This window comes from Arachis hypogaea, chromosome 20 (genome assembly GCF_003086295.3).
Source record: "Arachis hypogaea cultivar Tifrunner chromosome 20, arahy.Tifrunner.gnm2.J5K5, whole genome shotgun sequence".
Lineage (NCBI taxonomy): Eukaryota > Viridiplantae > Streptophyta > Magnoliopsida > Fabales > Fabaceae > Arachis > Arachis hypogaea.
In genome coordinates this window covers 141,860,373-141,881,097 of record NC_092055.1, presented here as the reverse complement: position 1 = coordinate 141,881,097, position 20,725 = coordinate 141,860,373, and the positions used below count along the sequence as shown (strand labels likewise).

At 34.4% G+C, this 20,725-nt stretch overlaps 4 protein-coding genes across 5 annotated transcripts; 3 read left to right on the top strand and 1 right to left on the bottom strand.

The window, feature by feature from the left end:
• Nucleotides 1-411: 411 nt before the first annotated feature.
• On the top strand, nucleotides 412-1,664 carry LOC112786663 (cytosolic sulfotransferase 15-like). The gene has a single exon (XM_025830027.3). It carries the CDS (start codon nucleotides 452-454, stop codon nucleotides 1,538-1,540), a length of 1,089 nt encoding a protein of 362 aa, XP_025685812.2. The 5' UTR covers nucleotides 412-451; the 3' UTR covers nucleotides 1,541-1,664.
• A 263-nt stretch (nucleotides 1,665-1,927) lies between these two features.
• On the bottom strand, nucleotides 1,928-10,449 carry LOC112784908 (uncharacterized). 2 transcript variants are annotated; one of them, XM_025828268.3, is made up of 12 exons: nucleotides 10,317-10,449; nucleotides 9,848-9,946; nucleotides 9,167-9,307; nucleotides 7,497-8,372; nucleotides 7,171-7,258; nucleotides 7,002-7,075; nucleotides 5,320-6,370; nucleotides 4,934-5,229; nucleotides 4,056-4,162; nucleotides 3,118-3,268; nucleotides 2,549-2,701; nucleotides 1,928-2,330 (listed from the first exon to the last, which is right to left on the bottom strand). In XM_025828268.3, the coding sequence occupies exons 1-12, from the start codon at nucleotides 10,353-10,355 to the stop codon at nucleotides 2,205-2,207; spliced, it is 3,201 nt and encodes a 1,066-aa protein (XP_025684053.1). In that variant the 5' UTR covers nucleotides 10,356-10,449; the 3' UTR covers nucleotides 1,928-2,204. The 2 variants fall into 2 exon arrangements, with proteins under 2 accessions (XP_025684053.1, XP_072085509.1); XM_072229408.1 differs by lacking the exon at nucleotides 9,167-9,307.
• Nucleotides 10,450-10,885: 436 nt separating this feature from the next.
• On the top strand, nucleotides 10,886-15,921 carry LOC112782469 (putative DEAD-box ATP-dependent RNA helicase 29). Its single transcript, XM_025824858.2, has 10 exons — nucleotides 10,886-12,502; nucleotides 12,581-12,638; nucleotides 12,880-12,984; nucleotides 13,144-13,192; nucleotides 13,595-13,668; nucleotides 13,829-13,881; nucleotides 14,181-14,262; nucleotides 14,381-14,437; nucleotides 14,546-14,684; nucleotides 15,381-15,921. The coding sequence occupies exons 1-10, from the start codon at nucleotides 10,992-10,994 to the stop codon at nucleotides 15,587-15,589; spliced, it is 2,337 nt and encodes a 778-aa protein (XP_025680643.1). The 5' UTR covers nucleotides 10,886-10,991; the 3' UTR covers nucleotides 15,590-15,921.
• Nucleotides 15,922-17,082: 1,161 nt separating this feature from the next.
• Nucleotides 17,083-19,356, top strand: LOC112784699 (uncharacterized). Its single transcript, XM_025827995.3, has 3 exons — nucleotides 17,083-17,223; nucleotides 18,794-18,983; nucleotides 19,068-19,356. The coding sequence occupies exons 2-3, from the start codon at nucleotides 18,807-18,809 to the stop codon at nucleotides 19,161-19,163; spliced, it is 273 nt and encodes a 90-aa protein (XP_025683780.1). The 5' UTR covers nucleotides 17,083-17,223; nucleotides 18,794-18,806; the 3' UTR covers nucleotides 19,164-19,356.
• Nucleotides 19,357-20,725: the final 1,369 nt, after the last annotated feature.

The window sequence follows — 20,725 nt, the reverse complement described above, 5'->3', positions numbered from 1 at the left end:
CTAAAAGTGATATAAAGATAAAATTACTATAGATATATATTATATGAAAAATGATATTTATATCATTTTGTATATTTTTATAATATAAAAGATAAATTATGTTCTCTTATTTTTATTGATTTCTTTTAATACCAATTATATTTTATGCATATTACATGATGCGAATTGCACGTGCCAAGTGCCGACTTGAATTGTGTGCTACTGTGCTTGTCATTGTTGTGCGTGTGAATCAGGTTCTGCATGTGCTTTTCGTTTTTGTGTAAAGTTTCTGCATGTGCTGGCGTGCTGCTATCACTGGTTCAATGTTATTACTTATTTTGTATTAAGGGTTTCTTCCACTTGAAGAACTTAAGTGCTGTTACTATATATAAATAACGCTAACCTTATTATGATCCACATTATTCCCACACCAATTACCACTCTAATAAGTGGCTACCAAATACCAGTAAAAATGGCTCCAACCCAATTCCCGAAATCTAAAACAAGTGATGATGGAATTGGGAAAGAAGCAAATGAAATTGAATTAGAGATTGAGGAGGAGCAACTAAGCCAAGAATGTAAGAAACTTATTCTCAATCTCCCAAGAGAGAAAGGTTGGAGAACACCTTATCTCTATTTATACCAAGGCTTTTGGTGCCAACCAACTGAAATTCTAGCCATAAGCACTTTTCAAAAGCATTTCCAAGCAAAAGACACTGATGTACTTATAGCCACTGTCCCAAAATCAGGGACAACATGGTTGAAAGCACTCACCTTTGCCACTTTAAAGCGCAACTACTATTCCCCTGCCTCTGGAAACCATCCTTTACTTGAATCCAATCCCCATAACCTTGTTCCTTTCTTTGAATACACACTCTATAGTACCAAAGAAAATGTCCCTGATCTTTCTGATTTATCTGAGCCTAGAATCTTTGGCACTCATGTTCCTTTCGCTTCATTGCCGAATTCAATTGTGAAAGATACCAAAACCAAGATAGTATACATTTGCAGGAACCCTTTTGACACTTTCGTGTCGTCGTGGTTTTTCACCAATAAAATCAAGCCTGCGAGTTCGCCGGAGTTGCCAATAGAAGAAGCTTTTGATTTGTACTGCAAAGGAGTTGTGGGGTATGGTCCATTTTGGGATCATATGTTGGGGTATTGGAAAGAAAGCATTGAGAGGCCAAACAAGGTTTTGTTCTTGAAATATGAGGATTTGAAAGAAGATGTCAATCTCCAATTGAAAAGGGTGGCTATGTTCTTGGATTGCCCTTTTACTTTGGAGGAAGAGAATTGTGGTGTGGTTGAGAGCATAGTGAAGCTGTGTAGCTTTGAGAATATGAAGGAGTTGGAAGTTAATAAGAAAGGGACATTTGGGAGGAACTTTGAGAACAAGTTCTTGTTTAGGAAGGGTGAGATTGGTGACTGGGTTAACTATTTTACTCCTTCAATGGTGGAAAAGTTGACCAAAGTCATGGAAGAGAAGTTCTGTGGGTCAGGTTTGTCGTTCAGGTTGCATTTAGATTCTGTTGTCTCCAAAGCAGAAACAGGAATAAAATAATAATAAATATAAAAAGATTATTTGTACTATTTTACCCTTATTTTCCTTGGAAGTCGTTGACTTCTAGTGTTTCTTAATATCTGTATTTTATTTCAACGTTATATTTCTAAAACAAATGTTACTTTCTATGCTTCCATCACTTAACAGTTGTCATTCAGTTAGCAAAATTTTCAATCATAAAATTCAAATGTGATTAGCTCACTGGTTAGATTTCAGGATATTTTTATCTTGATTTGTTTATGATTTGTTACAATAGGTTATGTGACTGAAAACGTGAGTTTAAAAATAAGTTATTAACTTATTATATATCGACGATAAAGTTTGAAACTAAAATCTTGTATATACTACTCAAATTTCTCATTATTAGCCGACTCCTACTAAATAAAATAGTTTTAACATTGGAATTATCATAATTTATAAAATTTAAAAATACATTTCCAAACGTATTTCTACTTTATACAATTACATTATACATGATATTCTTTCCATAATCACCAAAATATAAAAAATTATACATGACATGAGGTGTTTGTGCCATTATATGGACAGAATACATTATTTTAAAAAATTTGTTGAAGTGGACAATTATTATCAAGCAAAAAAGAGTATATACTATATAATTTGGGCCACTACGTATTAAAAACAGCTGCCAGAAAAGCATGTGTCATATTTCTTCACTCATATTGAAAGGATTGGAAACTCTATCAAATGACAACGGAAATGTATTGTTTTTCTCTGTGAAAGGAAGTAGCTTTCCTGAATGTAAACTTTTCACAATCCAACTATAAGGCTGCAAAAGGAAACAGACTTATTTATATGATTTCACACACAAACACACTTGATATTATATGATTTGTAGAAATGTAGTTAGTTTAATTATACTATAGACTGACAGTACCAATTAATGGACATAGTCCTATGAACTCTACGCAAACACCATTTAAAACATAAGCAGCACATAAACACAACCATGATACTGAAATTTGAAAATGCGTACTTAGTACTTACCATAATAGGAATACCCCCTTCTAAGGCACAGTGCTTCAGATGACGTGATATCGTAGTTTTATCTTCAGCTACAATAGCTGCCACCAAAGTCCTCTTTTCATCAATGCTCCGCACTAACTGTTGAAGAGTTTTAAATACTTGTCCACCTCCATGCTGAGCCATACAAAAACGGAAAAAGAGAGAAACCATAAGTTTATTAAAGGATAAAGAGATATTGCATCAAAGTACCATCAGGATAATCCACTTTGCATAGTTAGTGACATTAAGGTTCATGTTGTATGTTTAGCAAACAACTAGGACAAGAAGGACATGACAGCATTGGTGTTTGCTACAAGTTACTTCGTTCTAGTATATTGAAGAACGAGATATGATTTCATCCCCGCTTTGAAGGAATCAGATGCATGCACAAGTACCAAACCATGAAGTATCTAACTATATCTTTTAGAATTACACGCATGCAAATTTAATGGTAATCAATGAACCATTGATTATTAGGAAAAGGGAGAGTTTAAACATAAACACATGTTAATAGACAACGGAAAAAGAAAAGAAAAGAAAAAGACTCTTACCTTGATGACGCTTGCCAATTTGTTGCAAAAACTATGCTTCCCATGAAGCATAATTCCTATTCTTTCAAAAATATGCTTTCGGTCTCTGTAATGGATTGCTGTCCCAGTTTTGGTCTGCCTCATATCACTTCGGTTTGGAAGAATCATGTACCTAAAAGGAAAGCAACCACGATTACAAATCTGTGAATAAGATCTGAGATGCTTAATATCACATCATTATGACAGCAAAGTAGGTTGAATATTTTCTCCATTTCACTGATTGAAGAAACAAGGTAAACAGAAAGAATCTAAGCATCAATAGAAAGCTAATAAGCTATCAGATGCATCAGCCTAGGCGATGTAAAATAATGTCCAAGGTACAAATAGAAATGTAATATAAAGAAACTAACTTAAATGAAAATGACGGCAGCAAAACAGGGTTTTCGGAGAATGTATTAAGGTTGTGGCCAATTGTTGCATATTTACACAAAAAGACAATAATCAAGCCTTGTCTCATCTGTCTCAGTAGGTGAGATTAGGTACATGCATCAGACAATGCATTAGTATACCATCTCAATAGTCAAACCAAAGATTTTGCTTATAATTTTCCTTGATTTCCCTCTACCTTAGTTTGTAATGCCATTATAGTGGTATATAAGAGTGAAACCGTTTCCCCATTTTTTATATAAATAGTTAAATACATCCAATCTTTCAGTTTTGAAATGGAGGTTCCCTTAAAACAACCATAGCCACAAGGAAACGCCAAAGAAACATTTAAAAAGAACTTCCAATACATATCAAAATCAGTTCAAAATTACCATTCAAGTTGTCAAGGTTGGACTGATCCTACTTTCTTAACATTCTCTATCTACCCTAGACATAACAATATTTAGCGACCGACGAACATAAGTTCTAAGAGAAGAAAAGGTCAATTCAATAAAAACAGAAACAGAACTTACTTTTCAGGTTGTAAAATAGATCTGGATTTAAGACAATCAGTTAGCCAATCAACTTTCAGTATTGAGGCACCAACAGCACAACCGTACAAGAATTTGGTGGTTTGCATCTGAAAAAAAGAACAAAGACTCGGTTAAAAGAAATAAAGAGTGCATTCATTATGGAAGGTAACTAAATCTAAAGTGAACAACTAATAGACTCTTTTAGCCATGTCATCTAGAGTTCAAATGTTGTCTCTGTAGTTGCTTGGCAACAAATTCTATTCACAGAATCTGTGGAACATGGTTTCTTCCAACGATTCTTGGTGCCAGAAAAATTATAGAACTGAAGTGATCTTTTTCTTCTGATGTCTACCTTTCTTTCTTATTATGCATTTGGAGAATAAATAAATAAACTAAAAACTTAAGGGGAAAAAAATTGTTTGGAGGATTTCTTTACTCTCCATGTTCTTCCGGTTTATCTTGCCTTCTCTTCAATAGAAATTCCTAAGCCTTGTTATCTTAAAACTAGACTTCTTGCTCAAAATTGATATTGAAATAAATCCTTAACATTATAAAAAAAATAAATATCACCAACAAGAGCTGAACTATAATTGGACGATTTGTCCATTCCTTACATATTCCCGTTTTCTCAATCATATTAATTGATGATTTTATCCGTTATAAATATAATGCTTTTGGCATAGAAATTTAATCTTGAAAAGTTTCTTGTGATCATATCAGTTATTATTATTAAATATGTTAATTTATCCAGAAGTTTAATCCATGCGAGACATTTATAAATAAAAAGGAAGAATAAAGTGAATGTATCAATAACCAATTAGAAGATTATTTATGCATAAGTATTAGAAACATAAGATTGTCAATCACTAGAAACAAACCTTTCTCATACATAGAATAACAGGAAGCTGCAAGGAAGATAAGGTCAAGCTTCTCTTGCCCCTTGAATTTGGAGGAGATGGAATATCCGAAAGCACCACCCCACCGGAATTCCATATGAGTGCTTCTATGTCCCTTTCTTTTTGTCTAGACAACCCAGTGAGTAAGAATTGTGTACCTTGGAATATAAACTCATTGGCAACCGTTCTGCAGTAATTTGTTAGAGGATGTTTCACAAGAAGCTCAGAAGCAGTCGATGACTTCGAAACTCGTTTCCTCTTTACTCTAACTGATGAACCTACATCATTGGAGGGAAAAAAAAGAGTCAACACGTACAAAAAATCTTCGAACTGAAAGATACATGACACAATTAGAACTAAAGATCTACCTCTTTTGTATGAAGGTTCCGACTTGGACAACTTCCTTTTCTGATCAAGCTCCTCAACTTTTTCCGAGAAACGGACTTTCTTTCTATCTCCAACATTTTGACCATCGTATTTATTGCACACAACTTGTAACTCGTTGTAGTTGTTGTTCTGTTCACTCTGAAGGTCTGTTCTCACATCATTTAGAACAGTCTTCGGTGCCTGCAAACGGTGGCGTGTCCTATTATTTAAAATAAGAGGTGACCTACTATCTTGTGTTTGTTCATCTAAAATGCCATTTGCATCTGATGTTTTTATCGTTAACCCATCACTAGCCTTGTTATCAACAAAATATCCATGATTTTCTTCATTTTCATTTCCATCTTCACTCTTGGATGCAGAGAGACTCTCAGATTTCCTTGTGCCGAGAGAAGCAGCAGCAGCGGCACTCATACTATAGTTAGTGGGAAGAGGAGTCAAATTACAGTTCAGGGGGAGAGCTTGGTTGGGTTGAATCACACTACAATCCATAAGAGGGTTTAACTGTTTTCGATCAATATGCTCAACACAGGTCAATTTCTTAGGCATTTGTTTAACCACCTCTGTCTCAGTGATTGGAATATCTTTCAAACCAAGGGAAGGAGTCATTTTCTCATCTCTACAATCCAATGTAGCATTCTTATTTGATATCCTTTGAAAGGTGTCCACCACAAATTCAGAGATGGATGTGACAAAATTTTCAGTATTATGTTCTTCGTCCTTGTCAGTACTGGATATGGCATGTTCTGCAGAGATGCTACACGGAACAACCGAACAAAGAGGATCAATCAATGATAGATTTGAACATCTGATCACATTTTGAGAATGCAATATGCCCTCGTCAGGCTTCTTGTGTAAGCAGTCAGAATGCATGCTTAGCTGAGAACCATTTGCACACTTGGGATCATGTTTCTGAACGCAAGAACTTGCATCTGGAAAAATATCTACAGATTCTGAGAGAAAGCTTGTCTCTCTAATGTGGAACTCTGGAATCCGGTCAGCATTATTCCAATTCAACGAAGATGGTTCTGACTCCTTCCAAGAGGGAGATAGAAAATGCAAAGCCAGCAAAGAAAGAAAACAGAGTATCAAGATTGCTGACAAGCCATGATAACATATAAAAATGACAGAAGGGATGCAAATTTGTTGAAGGAAAAAAAATAATGATGATGATAATAATATAGCAATAATAGAAGAAATCGTATAGTAAAAAGTTTGAAAAGAAACCATGTGGCAAGAGTAAAAATGATGTAAAGCAAGTATAAAAGGACCAAATGGGCGATCCTATAGCAAAGGAAAAAGACAGAAATTTCATCCTAATATTAATGAAGAAGGAAAATGTTAAAGCTAAGCATTTCCACAAAGCCCCAAACAGTTGATTAGGAACCAAAGTAGTATAAGGCAATAGATAGCTAATCACAAAAAAAAAAATTCAGCAGTTATTACACGGTTACACCCAACATCCTGATTTTAGACAGTAAAATCTGAGGATAACAAATATTTCCTTGCATATTTCATCAGAAAGAATTATAGTAAGATGTGCCCAAAGAAAAAAGTCCAACAACTACACAATTTAACTATTTCTTTAGAAAGCTTTCAAACCATTATCCACAGTAATACATCAACTAGTGACCTAAAGAAGTGGCAAGTTGAAGAAACACCGTACCTTATTTGTCCAACCCCCTAACCAGCGGCTTCTAAATCTCTCTGGAGCTAAATAGGTTGCCAAGTTCTCATTTTCTGAAGAATTTAACAACAGAAATTACATAAGCTTCAACAACTAGAGAGAGAAAGGCAGCCAAAATGCTGAAAAAGTACATAAAATCAAAACTTACTGAAATTTCCAGAGGTTTCAACAGCTAAGGAGACAACATCATTTTCTGGCATAGATGGAGTCAAATCAACCATAGCCGAAACAATGGTCTAGCAAGTAGAAATCAACCTAGCAACAGTTACTACATTGATATAAATACAGTAACTCCAATGTACAGATATACTCTGGCAGAAATATCTGAAATTCAGAAACCTAGTCAAATATTAAGTTTGATAACTTTTTCTTTAATCATCAAACTTGTACATTTTTGTTGAATAAATGGGGCTAAAATATGGAATTTCCTCTAAACAGATGAAGCAGAAAGGGAAAAGTGAGGATCTCATTCACCTGGTTTAGGGCTAAAGCATTGGAATTATTCTCCGCAGAACGCTGAGATGTGGGAAGACCGTTTTCAGCTTGTTTGAGATTAGTTGAACCCAAAGCAGGACCATCAGAATGCATCTCCCTTTCACAACATAAAGAATCAAGAGGTGAGTCAGTTTTTTGGTGCCTCTTCATCTCCACATCGACATTGGCTACATGAGAAGTAAGCTCTTTCTCACTATGCTTCGCATTGCATCTGCTATAATTTTCAGCAAGGGGGACAGCATTTGATTGAGATCTAATTGAAGTGCAAAGATGCTCCTCAACAGAAACACTAGAAAGCAAGCCTATATCTTCATAGGCCTCTTCCATAACAAAATCATTCAAATCAGAAAGAGAATCACTGCAGTCGGAGTCCTCACTAGAAGAATGGAAGCCATTGTCCCACCCCTCGAGCCGTGCCTGCTTCATACGAAGTGCAACTTCAAGTACATTTTCTGTATGCATCAATTCTGAAACTGACTCCATCTTTACTAGATCGTGTATGGCAAGAACCTCAGATGCTGCAACTGAAAGTTCAACTGCATCACTGATAGAGTCACTTGTGAAGCATTTAATGTTGGATTTTACCTTGAGTTGTCTGATAACATCACTTGTATCAGTCGGTGATTTCGACATATCATCCCTTTTAACAGTCTCAGGGACGGAAGCAGGCAACAAATTCTGTTCATAGGCAAGATGCTCTGTAACAGAACGCATGTTCTGTCCAAAATCAATGGATGTTTGAACAGGTTGCAACGAACAGATTTTCTGTGGTGAAACTGCATCATGAAATTCATTCAAATCCTGGGTTGGGAAAGACTCAGCATCTGAAGAAAGGCGCAGACTAAAGTGAAACACCTGTATCAATGGAGCAAAAATAGATCAAACCAAAACCCCCGTCATAAAATTGTGTTAACAGCATAGGAATTTCTCTAGTTGTAGGGAAATAAGATATTTAAACACTTATGGAAAGGATAAATTATGGTAAATAACTGCTGTGTAAGTCACTGATCACAGAGATACCTATGGATCACTCAGATGAGCGACATTGTCCAAAGCATAGGAGCTTCTAGAAATAGTTTTTGCCAGGCCCTTCATATTTTCAAGTTCATAATACTAAAATGAAACTGAAATCAGAAAATTTTAAAACGACCATGAAATCAGGGAAAGTGACAAATCCATAGGCAGCACTCTGTTGCTGAATCAATTAATCTTAGCTTCTAGAAAATATTTAAAAAGTTAAAATCATGAGAAGATAAACACAAAAATGAATTATAAGGTTAACTCCACTAGAGAACTTAAATCTATTATTTATGAGAATCTAGAAACTCTCCCAAGTCCAATTCCAATCTTCCGAGATTCCTCCTCAGCACCCCTAACACAAACTATATAGCTCCATGCACCTCCTACCAATGCAAACTATAGCTAGATGGTTACAAATATGCATCCTCCCATTACTTAATTTTCTCTATGCTGATTTCCTTATTTGTCTTTACTTCTATGCATTCTAGTAATGTGGTTTCCTAACATTATGGATCAGAATTTATCTCAGAAACACTTAAAGAAGTAATTATTTGAAGACTGCACCATGCTTATATCAGTTGAAAATATAAAAGCTTAAGACAGAGAAATGATAAAATAAAACAACTTACATGTTCAGGAGGAGCTGAACTAATATTTGAACTATCTTCTGCAGATAAAAGTAAATGGCAACTTCTGTATCCACAATCATCCTTAGGTAGTGCATTAATACATTTTCCATCACTAAAATTTTCTGGAGAAGGTTTTGGACCCTAAATCATTTCAAATAAGAGAAGACATCAACAAAGAATTCAACCAATCTAACTTAACAAAGCTTTTCTCCACTAGTGGGGTCAGCTATATGGATCAAGACATCATTGCATCATGTCCATGCATTGGGATTGAACAAAGTTTGAGTTGTCACAATCCTAACACAACCCTCCTCGTTTGTCATGGCGTGGACCAGCTTTGTAAACATAGGCCGAGTTAATTAACCAATCTAACATTCACAAAATTTTCAAAACTGAACGAAAATCTAAAATATAAAACTTAGAGGTTAAATTAACCACGAAACTATTAGCTCCCCATGGTCATAAATGCACAATATTGCATGAGAATTCTCACCGAAGCATATTCAAATTGAAAATACAAAAGCAGTCATCAACCCTAAAAGAGGACGGTAACTTCAAATCAAAGCAAACTGGAAATGGCATACTGGTTCGATAATCCACCACACCAAACTGTCTTGTTCCCTTAGACATACACAATAAACAAAAATAAATATAAACAGTAACTAGAAGAGAAATTTCAACCTTCACTTCTTGGTTGTTAGGACTTTGAGAATCCTCTAGAAATTCGTTGGAGCCATCAGCTCTAAGATTCTGAAGCCAATATGGAAGCCAAGCAACATCCTGCAACATGTTTACGTGTTACACACAGCCTCTGGAATTGAAGATATAAAAAATATAAATCGCCGAATGAGTGTTTGAACCGGGGAAAAAAATCTTTTATAGCGTTGATGTATCAACTAATTCAGCTCTTAAACAGAGAGCATAAGGAAAAGAAAAATTCAATAGCAAAAGAGAAATAAACAAAAAAAGCATCCAATTGAAACATGGATAAAATATCGAAGCGAATATGAGGAATTGCTAAAAGAAATTAACATTACACTTTTGAAAAAAAATTGCGGACTAAAGCTAGAAAGCGGATAGGAAAAAAAGACGAAAAAGAAAAAACGAAGATATCACAGAATAGCAAGAGAGGAAAAGGAAGAAGCGAAACCTCGGAGAATTGAGGAGGACGAAGTCCTAGGCTGGCCATGGAAGAATCTCGATTCTGGAAGAAAGTGAGTGAAAGATGCAGACGCTCTTTCTTTGCAGTTGCAGAGCGCGAATAGAATAAAATTTGGCGCCAAAGAAAGAGCGAAACCCGTGAAAACTGAATTTGTTTTTTCTTTGGTCTTCGTTAATATCGCTTTGGGCCTTAAAGTATTGGGCCTTTAGCCCACTTCCTATTGAATCCACATTTTTGCCGCCACAAGCTCCGGCGAACCACTACCGCGTCACTCACCTCTCCGTCGTAGAACATCCAGCCCAACACACCACCCACCACCGTCCTCCAACCTTGCTTCTTCAATTTTTTTTATTTTTTTACTTAAGATAGGAGATTCAAACTCGTAACCTCTTAGATGAGTATGAAGAAACTATATCATTTGAGCTATAATTCATTGACTTGTAAGTCATTAACTACCAATTAACTAACCATTAAATATATATATATTTTTTTATTTAATTTATATTTAGAATAAGCGAATAACATATAATTAAAATAAATTCCCCATTTTTTATGACGTCAGGTACCATATGTTAGGTTAGTTAACTTAAACCCTATACAAGAACCCGAGAACAAACGCCGCCCTCGGCAGCTGGTAGGGTGTAGAAGAAGTGAGAAGAAAAAATGGGAGGAGAGAAGAAGAGAATAGAGAAGCAGAAGAAGAAGTCAAAATCATCAGGGGGCTTCGAATCTCTGAATCTAAACCCCAATGTATTCAAAGCAATCAAACGCAAAGGCTACAAAGTCCCCACTCCAATTCAAAGGAAGACGATGCCTCTCATCCTCTCCGGCCACGACGTCGTCGCCATGGCCCGCACTGGTTCCGGCAAAACGGCAGCGTTTCTTGTCCCAATGCTCCACCGCCTCAACCAGCATGTCCCTCAGTCCGGTGTTAGAGCCCTCATATTGTCCCCTACAAGGGACTTGGCTCTTCAAACCCTAAAATTCACCAAAGAGCTTGGTCACTTCACTGATCTTAGGGTTAGTTTGTTAGTTGGCGGTGACAGCATGGAGAGCCAGTTTGAGGAACTGGCTCAGAGCCCTGACATTATAATTGCCACACCTGGTAGGCTTATGCACCATTTGTCTGAGGTAGATGACATGTCGTTGCGTACCGTTGAGTATGTTGTTTTTGATGAGGCTGATTGTTTGTTTGGGATGGGTTTTGCTGAGCAGTTGCACCAGATTCTTTCGCAGCTCGGCGAGAATCGCCAGACGCTGTTATTTAGCGCTACTATGCCCAGCGCGCTCGCAGAGTTTGCGAAGGCCGGCCTGCGAGATCCTCAGCTTGTGAGGCTTGATTTGGAGACTAAAATTAGCCCTGATTTGAAGACTGTGTTTTTTACTTTGAGACAGGAAGAGAAGTATGCTGCATTGTTGTATTTGGTTAGGGAAAGGATTGGTTCGGATCAGCAGACATTGATTTTTGTATCCACAAAACACCATGTTGAGTTTTTGAATATACTGTTTAGAGAAGAAGGGATTGAACCATCTGTGTGTTATGGTGACATGGATCAAGATGCCCGAAAAATACATGTATCAAGGTTTAGGTCGAGGAAGACGATGCTGTTGATTGTGACAGATGTTGCAGCTCGTGGCATTGATATTCCGTTGCTTGATAATGTTATCAATTGGGACTTCCCACCAAAGCCCAAGATATTCGTTCATCGTGTTGGAAGGGCTGCGAGGGCTGGCCGTACTGGCACTGCTTATTCCTTTGTGACATCGGAGGATATGGCTTACCTATTGGATCTTCATTTGTTTCTGTCGAAGCCGATAAAAGCTGCTCCCACCGAAGAAGAGGTCTTGCAGAATATGACTGGAGTAATGTCGAAAATTGAACAGGCAATGGCAAATGGAGAAACTGTTTATGGCCGATTCCCTCAAACAGTCCTTGACCTTGTTTCAGATAGAGTTAGGGAAATTATTGACACTAATGCAGAATTGGAGTCATTGCAGAGAACCTGTAACAATGCATTCCGTTTATATATGAAGACGAAACCCTTACCATCCAAGGAGTCTATTCGAAGAGTAAAGGATTTGCCACGTGAGGGTCTGCATCCGATGTTCAAGAATGTATTGGAAACTGGGGAGTTAATGGCCCTTGCATTTTCAGAGCATTTGAAAAAGTTTAGGTGAGTATAAGATTATATACAGATTGTCTAATGGCTTGATCATTTTATCAAAAGTTAACTAGATCGTGTAATTTTCAGGCCAAAGCAGACTATCTTGGAAGCTGAAGGGGAAGCAGCTAAATCAAAGCATGTACAGGTAGTTTGTGTTTCCATTAACTTAATTTTTGGTGTGTTGTTTCATGGTTGTTAGTGTCATCTCACACATATTGATATCCATGTTAATGATCATTCATGTTCCATGATATATCATGTATAAGTTTACAATGCCTGTCCCTAGCAAGCCACTAGGAATAATATCTTTGTGATTTTCTGGCTTTCATCATTAGCTAGTTGTCTTACCATATTACCTTGACATTGTAAATGACGCATAATTGCAGGGTCCTTCCGGTCAATGGGTTGATGTGATGAAAAGGAAGAGAGCCATTCATGAGAATATTATAAATTTGGTTCATGAACAGCAGTCTAAAAGTACTGTGGAAAAGGTATGTTGCTATTGCTGTAATTTAGATGTGGACTTCCTAACCTCATTTCCTGATAACCAGCTAAATATTTCTTCTAACTAATTAGAGTCAATATGCTAATTTTATTTCTGCATTTTCTTTTCCAACGCTTGAGGATACATGTATTTTTGCCTCTTGCAGGAGGAAATTCAACCAGAAGATATTCCTTCCACTGGAAAAGGGAGAAAAGGTACCCCCCCCCCCTTCTCTCTCTCTCTCTCTCTCTCTTTTTTATAGTCATTAGACCTCCTTTGAGTTTGTTATTGTATTTTAGGTGAAATTATCCTCTTCACGGTGTCATCTTGTTTACAAATTGTGGCTTCTGCTATTGCAAAGCATTCAATATGCTTGCCTAGTTCTTTTGTTATCTAGAAAATGACTGCCTGTTAATTCATTTTTTATGATTAAAGATGGAATAATTTACTGAGCTCTTGAATATAGAAATTGTGTGTGGGGTAGTTTATATGTTATTTTCATGAATCTTTTTGAATTTGTATTTAAAAAAAAGGAGTATGCTTTTTGAATTTTCACAAAAGAAGACTAGAAGTGACATTGATTAACTTTTTACTATGTTTTCCTTTGGTTTAAGCAGCATCTGGTTCTAAGAGAAAGCAACAGTGTTTCATGGATGAGGAATACTATATAAGTTCAGTACCTAAAAATCAAGTAAGTTTCTATTACTAGTGTGGTTTATCTGGATCTGGATTACCAAATTATATGATATAGGCATATGCTAGTGCTATATTTTCTTAATGTGTGATGATTATGCTTTTGAAACTACTAACAATTTGCCTACTGATACTTCGCATCTTGCTATCATTCTCAGCACATGGAGGCTGGCCTTTCTGTGAAAGCTAATGAAGAATTTGCCGCAAACAGGTAATATTTGCTTGATTGATCAGTAACAGTTCCTTGTTGGATGTGAGTATTGTAGAGGGTAAGATGAGAACCAAAATATTGTTTGACCCTGCTGTAAATCATGAGTTCAGAGGACCTAACCATAATCATTAGTTAAAAATGTCAATCTTGGTTGATTGTGTTTGTCATTTGGTGTTGAATATGTTTACTTGTACATTATATTGACAACCAAAATGGGTTATTTTACTTGCACCCTCTGATCATTTCTGTCTGTTTTAATTTTTCTTGTTTGATTCTAATTATATGTAATAATATTTCAGATTGGATTCTGCTGTTTTAGATCTGGTTGCAGATGATAGTACTGGCATTCAGAAACAAAGATCTGTATATCACTGGGATAAGGTAATGCTGAACAGTTATGATTGAATCGTTTTAGGGGGAAAAAATAGAGAACCATCATTGTTGAGTTTATGTTAATTTTGTACAAAACTTGGCATTCACATAAACCCTTTGTTGTCAGAGGAGTAAAAAGTACATCAAGTTAAATAATGGTGACCGTGTTGCAGCAAATGGAAAGGTACAATTTTATATCAATTTATTTGCATATTTATATACAAGATGAAATTCTTTCATGTACCTTCCCGTGGATTTAGATGTTACATTCATGTTTCCTTTTTGGATATAGATAAAGACAGAGAGTGGTGCAAAAACAAAGGCCACCAAGACAGGCATATATAAGAAGTGGAAAGAGCGCTCACACACTAAGGTATCTCTTAAGGGGACAAATAATGATGGTAATGCTCAAGAATCCACGAGTTTTAAAGGTAATAAATATATGCCTAATTTGCTTCTCCCTTTAAATTTTAATACTTAGTGAGTATTTATTGTTTATAAGTGGAGTCTGTGTATGTTCTCTATCTTGTTTTCCAATGTAGAATTATTGTTGCATGTGTAAAGTTCTCTTGAATATGTCTTTAGCTTCCTTAGAATATGGTGAAACTTATAAGGTGCCATTGGAAAATGTCAAAGCAATAAACTCCTACAAGGATCAAGTGTTTGATATTTTCATCAGCAAGTTTGCTTAGCTTGTCATGTTACAATATGGTTTATGTTTATTAATTATTATACATTTTAATTGATTTTTATTATACAATAATATTTGTTATAGTTGCTAGACTGATTGATAATCATTTTTCATAGACAACAATTTATTTAACTTACTGCTGCAAGAGCATTGAAGAAAAGAAACAAGAACACAACAATGATCCTAAGTTGTTTTGTCCTGAGCTACTACTAACACCACTAATTAGCATGATCTCTAGATTGCAGTCTTCTTTATAGTTTTATTGAAGTTCTTTAGATCTCCATTTGAACAAAATCTTAGGTCTGTCAATTTTAAAATTGTTGCATTCCTTAAGTTGTGCTAGTAAACAATTTTGCATGTGGTAATGTATAAAGATTGAAGTAAACTGTTGAAGCCTTCTGAATTGACATCGATTATGTCGTGTTTTAAAATGCAGGATCTTACAGAGGAAGAGGTAGGAATTTCAAAGGCGGCAGTAAGAGGCAGCAATCAATGCCCAATTCTCATGTTCGTTCAGAGATCAAAGAATTTGATCAAATTCGAAAGGAGAGGCAGAAAAAGGCAGACAGGATTTCACATTTGAAGAGCAAGTCAGCAAAAGGTAAAAAATTTGGTAAAAATGGAAAGAAAAGAAGAGCTAAATAGATGCAGCTTGAGGCCCTGGGAATTAAGAGAATTGAAGACAAGAGGAATAGAGGATTGGCGTCAAAACACATCAAACTGAAAGCAAGAGGATTGGCGTCCAATTCTGCAATGAACGGTGCCTTTTTCTGCAAATGGTTCCTTTTTCTTGTTTGGGGTATGAGGGCAAAGGAGAGTGTTAGTTGTAAAAGCTAGCAATGAAGAGAAAAATGTCTTAACACAAATGTTGTGATAAGTGAATTGTGTTTTAGTTTTTTATTTTTAAATACATAAATTGTAGTTTGTACCTTTGTATCCTCTTCAATTTTGATCTACATATATGTTTTCCCTTTTCATTCTCTCTTGTTAACATGTAGGTTTAGATGACTATTTATATGGTAGATATAAAAAATAATTTATTTTTGTAGATATAATAATTACTTATATTTGTTTATAAAGAATTTAATTTTGTTTCGCTAATAGTATAAAATAATTTATTTTGTTGATATAATAATTAATTATATATGTTTTTAAATATATCAATTTATGTGTGAAAAATAATTATTTACTTATATAATAAAAATTTAATTTTTATGTATTGTGTACAAAATAATTTTACATATATATTTATTCATAAAAGTAATTAATTTTTAAATTTATTATTTAAAAATTTACTAATTATTGTTGATGAATGTATAAAACTATCAAAATTAAATTCGTCTGACCAGATATAACTTGTTCCACATATATAATTTTATTTATATTAAGTATTAAGTTATTAACAGTATATTCAAAGGTTATATAAAATTAATAGTAAAAATTATTAAACAATTTAATATATTTAATTAATTTATTATCTAATAATTTTCGATTCTTGCCTTGACACTAAAATAATTATACCTGAGGCACCGGTTATAATTCAAATAAGAGTAAAGTATCGTTTTTGGGGTAAATTATATTTGTGTCCCTAACATTTAAATCGTCCTATTTGTATTCTTAGCGTTTGTAAAAATGATTCAATGTTATCCTGCCGTCAATTACATATCATGAGCGCTTTAATTTGTGTTTTAAAAATCTCTTTTTGAAGTTAGAATACAAATGTCTGAGATAGAATCGATGATCTACTCTAAAAAATAGCTCATCAAATGTTGAAACTAATTCCTACAACATTTACATAATTTACTTTTCTAGGGACATAATTAAATCTAAACACAAATAGTGGGTATAATATTAAAATCGAACACATCTAATTGAGACTTAATTGAGAATGAATACATCCAAGTCAGAATAATTGAAAAATATAATCTTATTTGTTAGTATAATTGATAGTAGGATAACATTGAATCACTATTATAAACGTTAAAGATACAAATAGGACGATTTAACATTAGGAACACAAATAACACTTACCTCAAACGTTGGGAACAAAAGCTATACTTTATTCTTCAAATAATATACTCTTTTTATATTCAACTAAGAGATTACGAGTTTGAATTTTACTCTGGAACTTTGAAAAAAAAAAATGTACCTGACTTTACAATATTCAAATTTTCTTGGGCAGTTAGATAAATATGAAAACACCAGACTGGTTCCGTGGTTCTCTCGGGTATTTTCTGGAGTTGTGGTAACTGGTAGCAAGAGTGCTCGCTCTGATTAAGGTATTATTTTTTTTCTTTTTTTAGTCTGATTCGTAGCTTCATAAGCTGCGTGATTTTCATTCTGTGTGATTGGGAATACTTTTGTTTGAAGTTTGAACTGCATATTTCAAAAACGATTTCTACGCTTTGAATCTGGAATTGTTTTCTTTCACTGAAATTAGGTCATCGTGTTCTGATTATTATTGATGCTCGTATCATATGATTGCTGCGTATTTGTTAATCACCTTGATTTGAATTGGGTATTAGAAAGTTTAGGGTTCAATAGGTTGATGAGAAGTTTATAGTTTTCATGACTAAGTTGATACGCAACCTTTTGTTGTCTTGGAATTTCATCTGCAATTTCTTTTCATTGATCGTTTCTAATTTATTATTATTATTAAAAAAAAAAAGCATAGCAGTTGCTTTTGCTCTAGAGGGGGTAAGTTCTAATGTTCTATATTATTAGCTAGCTGGTTTGGTTCTGTTTGGTGCAGTAATATCCTCTTATTAGATAAATGAGTCGAAAGGCAAGGGTAAGAAATGAAAAGGAGGATTGTTTTATTTGAGGGAGGCAGAAATATTATGATTAACTAAGCACTTTTGAAGTTGACTCATGAATGAGTTGGTGGCTTGGTGGTGGTGTTGCGCTCGATTTGATGAAGTTCTTTAAGTTTTGATTTTGTCTTGGGATACATTTGTTTGTTGATAGGGAAATACTTGTTCATATTATTGGTATATTTTCCTAGCAGATTTGAGCTGCTCATTCAAGGGCAAGATGGTCGAGTCACATTTTGTGAGACTCATTTTTGCGTGTTTGTTTCCATGTTCACTGCTGATATAATTATCGCTATACAACTCGAAACTCAAAATGATGCTGTGTGCTCTTTTGTGAGGCTGTGCACATAGCTTTCAAGATTATTGTTATCAGATTCTTTTTTTATTATCAAGTGTTCTCTTGAACATACAATGAGCTATACAACTTGAAACCATGCATGATGCACCATGTGTTTATTAGGTTAAGACAGGCAAACTCCAGGTTCAAATCTGTTCTCTGTTTTTCCTACAAATTCTGATGTATTCTCTGAATTATCTTGAATATATCGCTCTTGCATCTTGACCATAAGTTTAGTTATGCAACTTGAAATCATGCACCATTGGCTTCTTTATTTATTACACATACACTTTTAAATATGAAAGTTCTTGTTTAGCATTGTGAAAAGTTAATATTTTCATATTTTGGGAGGTAAATATTGATTCATGTTGCTGAGATAATATAATTGACATTTGTGTACTGATTTTCAAGGCTAGTTTTGAATGTAGATGCATTTGTTCTAATTTTTTGCCTTGTTTTTCTTCTTTATTTTTTTTGAAAAATGATTAGTGATGATTGGTTTATTGCTATTATCAATTTGATCATCTTGAGCAACTTTAAAAGTGATTTCTTTACCATCTTGATAACAAATCAAATTTCAAAATGATTTTGGCAGTATATGATTATGGTTAATTGTGATGGCAGTATGATCTGTGTTAATAATAAGGTTCAAAGAAATTGGTTTGATGATCACTGAGTTCATGGTCTGACTTGTTACAGCTCTTTGTAAAGCATGGACACACAGAAAAGCCAACCTGAAACACATTCAACTGCACCATCAGCTACGTCATGTCGAAAGAAGAAGAGCGAAGAAGCAACATTCTTGCAGGATGTGAAGGATCACATTGACGAGTTCATTCATGCTTCGATGGAAGAACACAAAACTTGCTTTCAGAAAACAGTTCAGAAGGTTTGTTCCTTAATTTTCTCGATAATGATTCATTTCGTCATCTTTCTTTGACATTTGCTGATAAAGCGCGGTTCTTGGTTTCAGATGTTTGGCTTATCCAAGGTTGTTGCGGAAAGGAACGCTGATGCTACCAAAGAAGTTGAAAGCTCTCTGCCTCTTCAGACAATCGTACAAGATTAGATTTGTTGCTTTTAATCCAGTATGTTCTGACTGAGTCATGTGGTAACATATTCCAGATATTTAATTACACATTTACACTCTCTTGAAATTTAATCTCAATAAATAGTAGAGAGGATAATACAAAGGATAATACAGTTGCACAGCTTTATCTTTTCTTCTGAATTACCATTTTATATAAATTTATTGTTCTAAATAAGGTATTTATCATTTTGGCTATTTTTATCTCTCTTTTTATACAATATACACACATTTATTAAATAAGAGAGGAGATTAATATGCTTTTATAGTCTATATAGAAGAGCTATGTTTGGTCAGAGATTATTTTTGCGTCATTCTGCCTTCCACTTTCATTATCAAAGGACCTGATAAATATATGAGAGCCCGATTCTATAGATTGAATTTGTGAGTTGAAGTTATTTCGCACGTTAACGGCTTAATCAATACTGATTTGCATAATGTCTCTTTGATTTGTTTCACCATGTAAAAGAGAAATATGTTTGTACCATTTATTTGTTTAATATTACTGTCTTTTATGATTACTCTTTTTAGTATAACATAAATCAATGCATTTGGCTCACTACGTTATATCTTAATGTGTGTAGTAAATTAGGGAAATGGATCCTCTCCATTTTTTTTTACTGGAGAGAATAAAGTGTGATCTCTCACCTTTAATTTTATAAGTAGGACCAAAAATTAATAAGAGAGAGAGAATAATAAATAGTGAGATCAAACACTAGACACTATCCAATTTTTTTCTACCGGAGAGAATCCACTCCCGTAAATTAGTAATGCACTTAATTGCACAATAGCTTCGATTTATTGCACTTAAACGTGTATTTTTCCTTTTTGATATCAAAAGATAAATTCATTATACTCTTTTTTAACGGTGCACTTATAATAATAATAATAATAATAATAATAATAATAATAATAATAAAGAAAAGATATATACATTTAAATGTACAAAAAAAAAATAGAATGAGAAATCCACGTGAATGTTCATCCATTCAATGCTAAGACATTCTAATTACTTATTATTTAAGACGATTTATGTTGCTTTCAGACCCATAAATATACTCAACAAATGCTAAGGCATTTTAATTACTTATAGTTTAAGATGTATGTTAAGTAGTATCGAAATAGAGAAAATGATATAGGTTTTTGACCTTTTGATTCGCAGATATTTAACTCTTCGAGGATTTGAAAATACATTTAAATTCCTGACCTTCTCAAAACCAAGACATATTAATCCCTCGTACTCACTTGGGTCTGTCAAACTCAACGGAAAAATCAAACATGACTCCCATTGTACTGACTAGTTGATATGGATGCAGACGTGAAAGATATTTTAAAATTGAACAAATTAGACTCAGGGACCGATATGTTCTTATTTTAAAGAGGTTAGGAACTTAAATGTATTTTTAAATCCTCAGGGACTTAAATATCTGCAGACCAAAAAGTCAAAAATCGATTTGTCATTTTCTCATCGAAATATAACACCATTTGTTTAGACGAATACTATGTACACAGAGAAATTAGTCATCAAAATCAATCATCATATA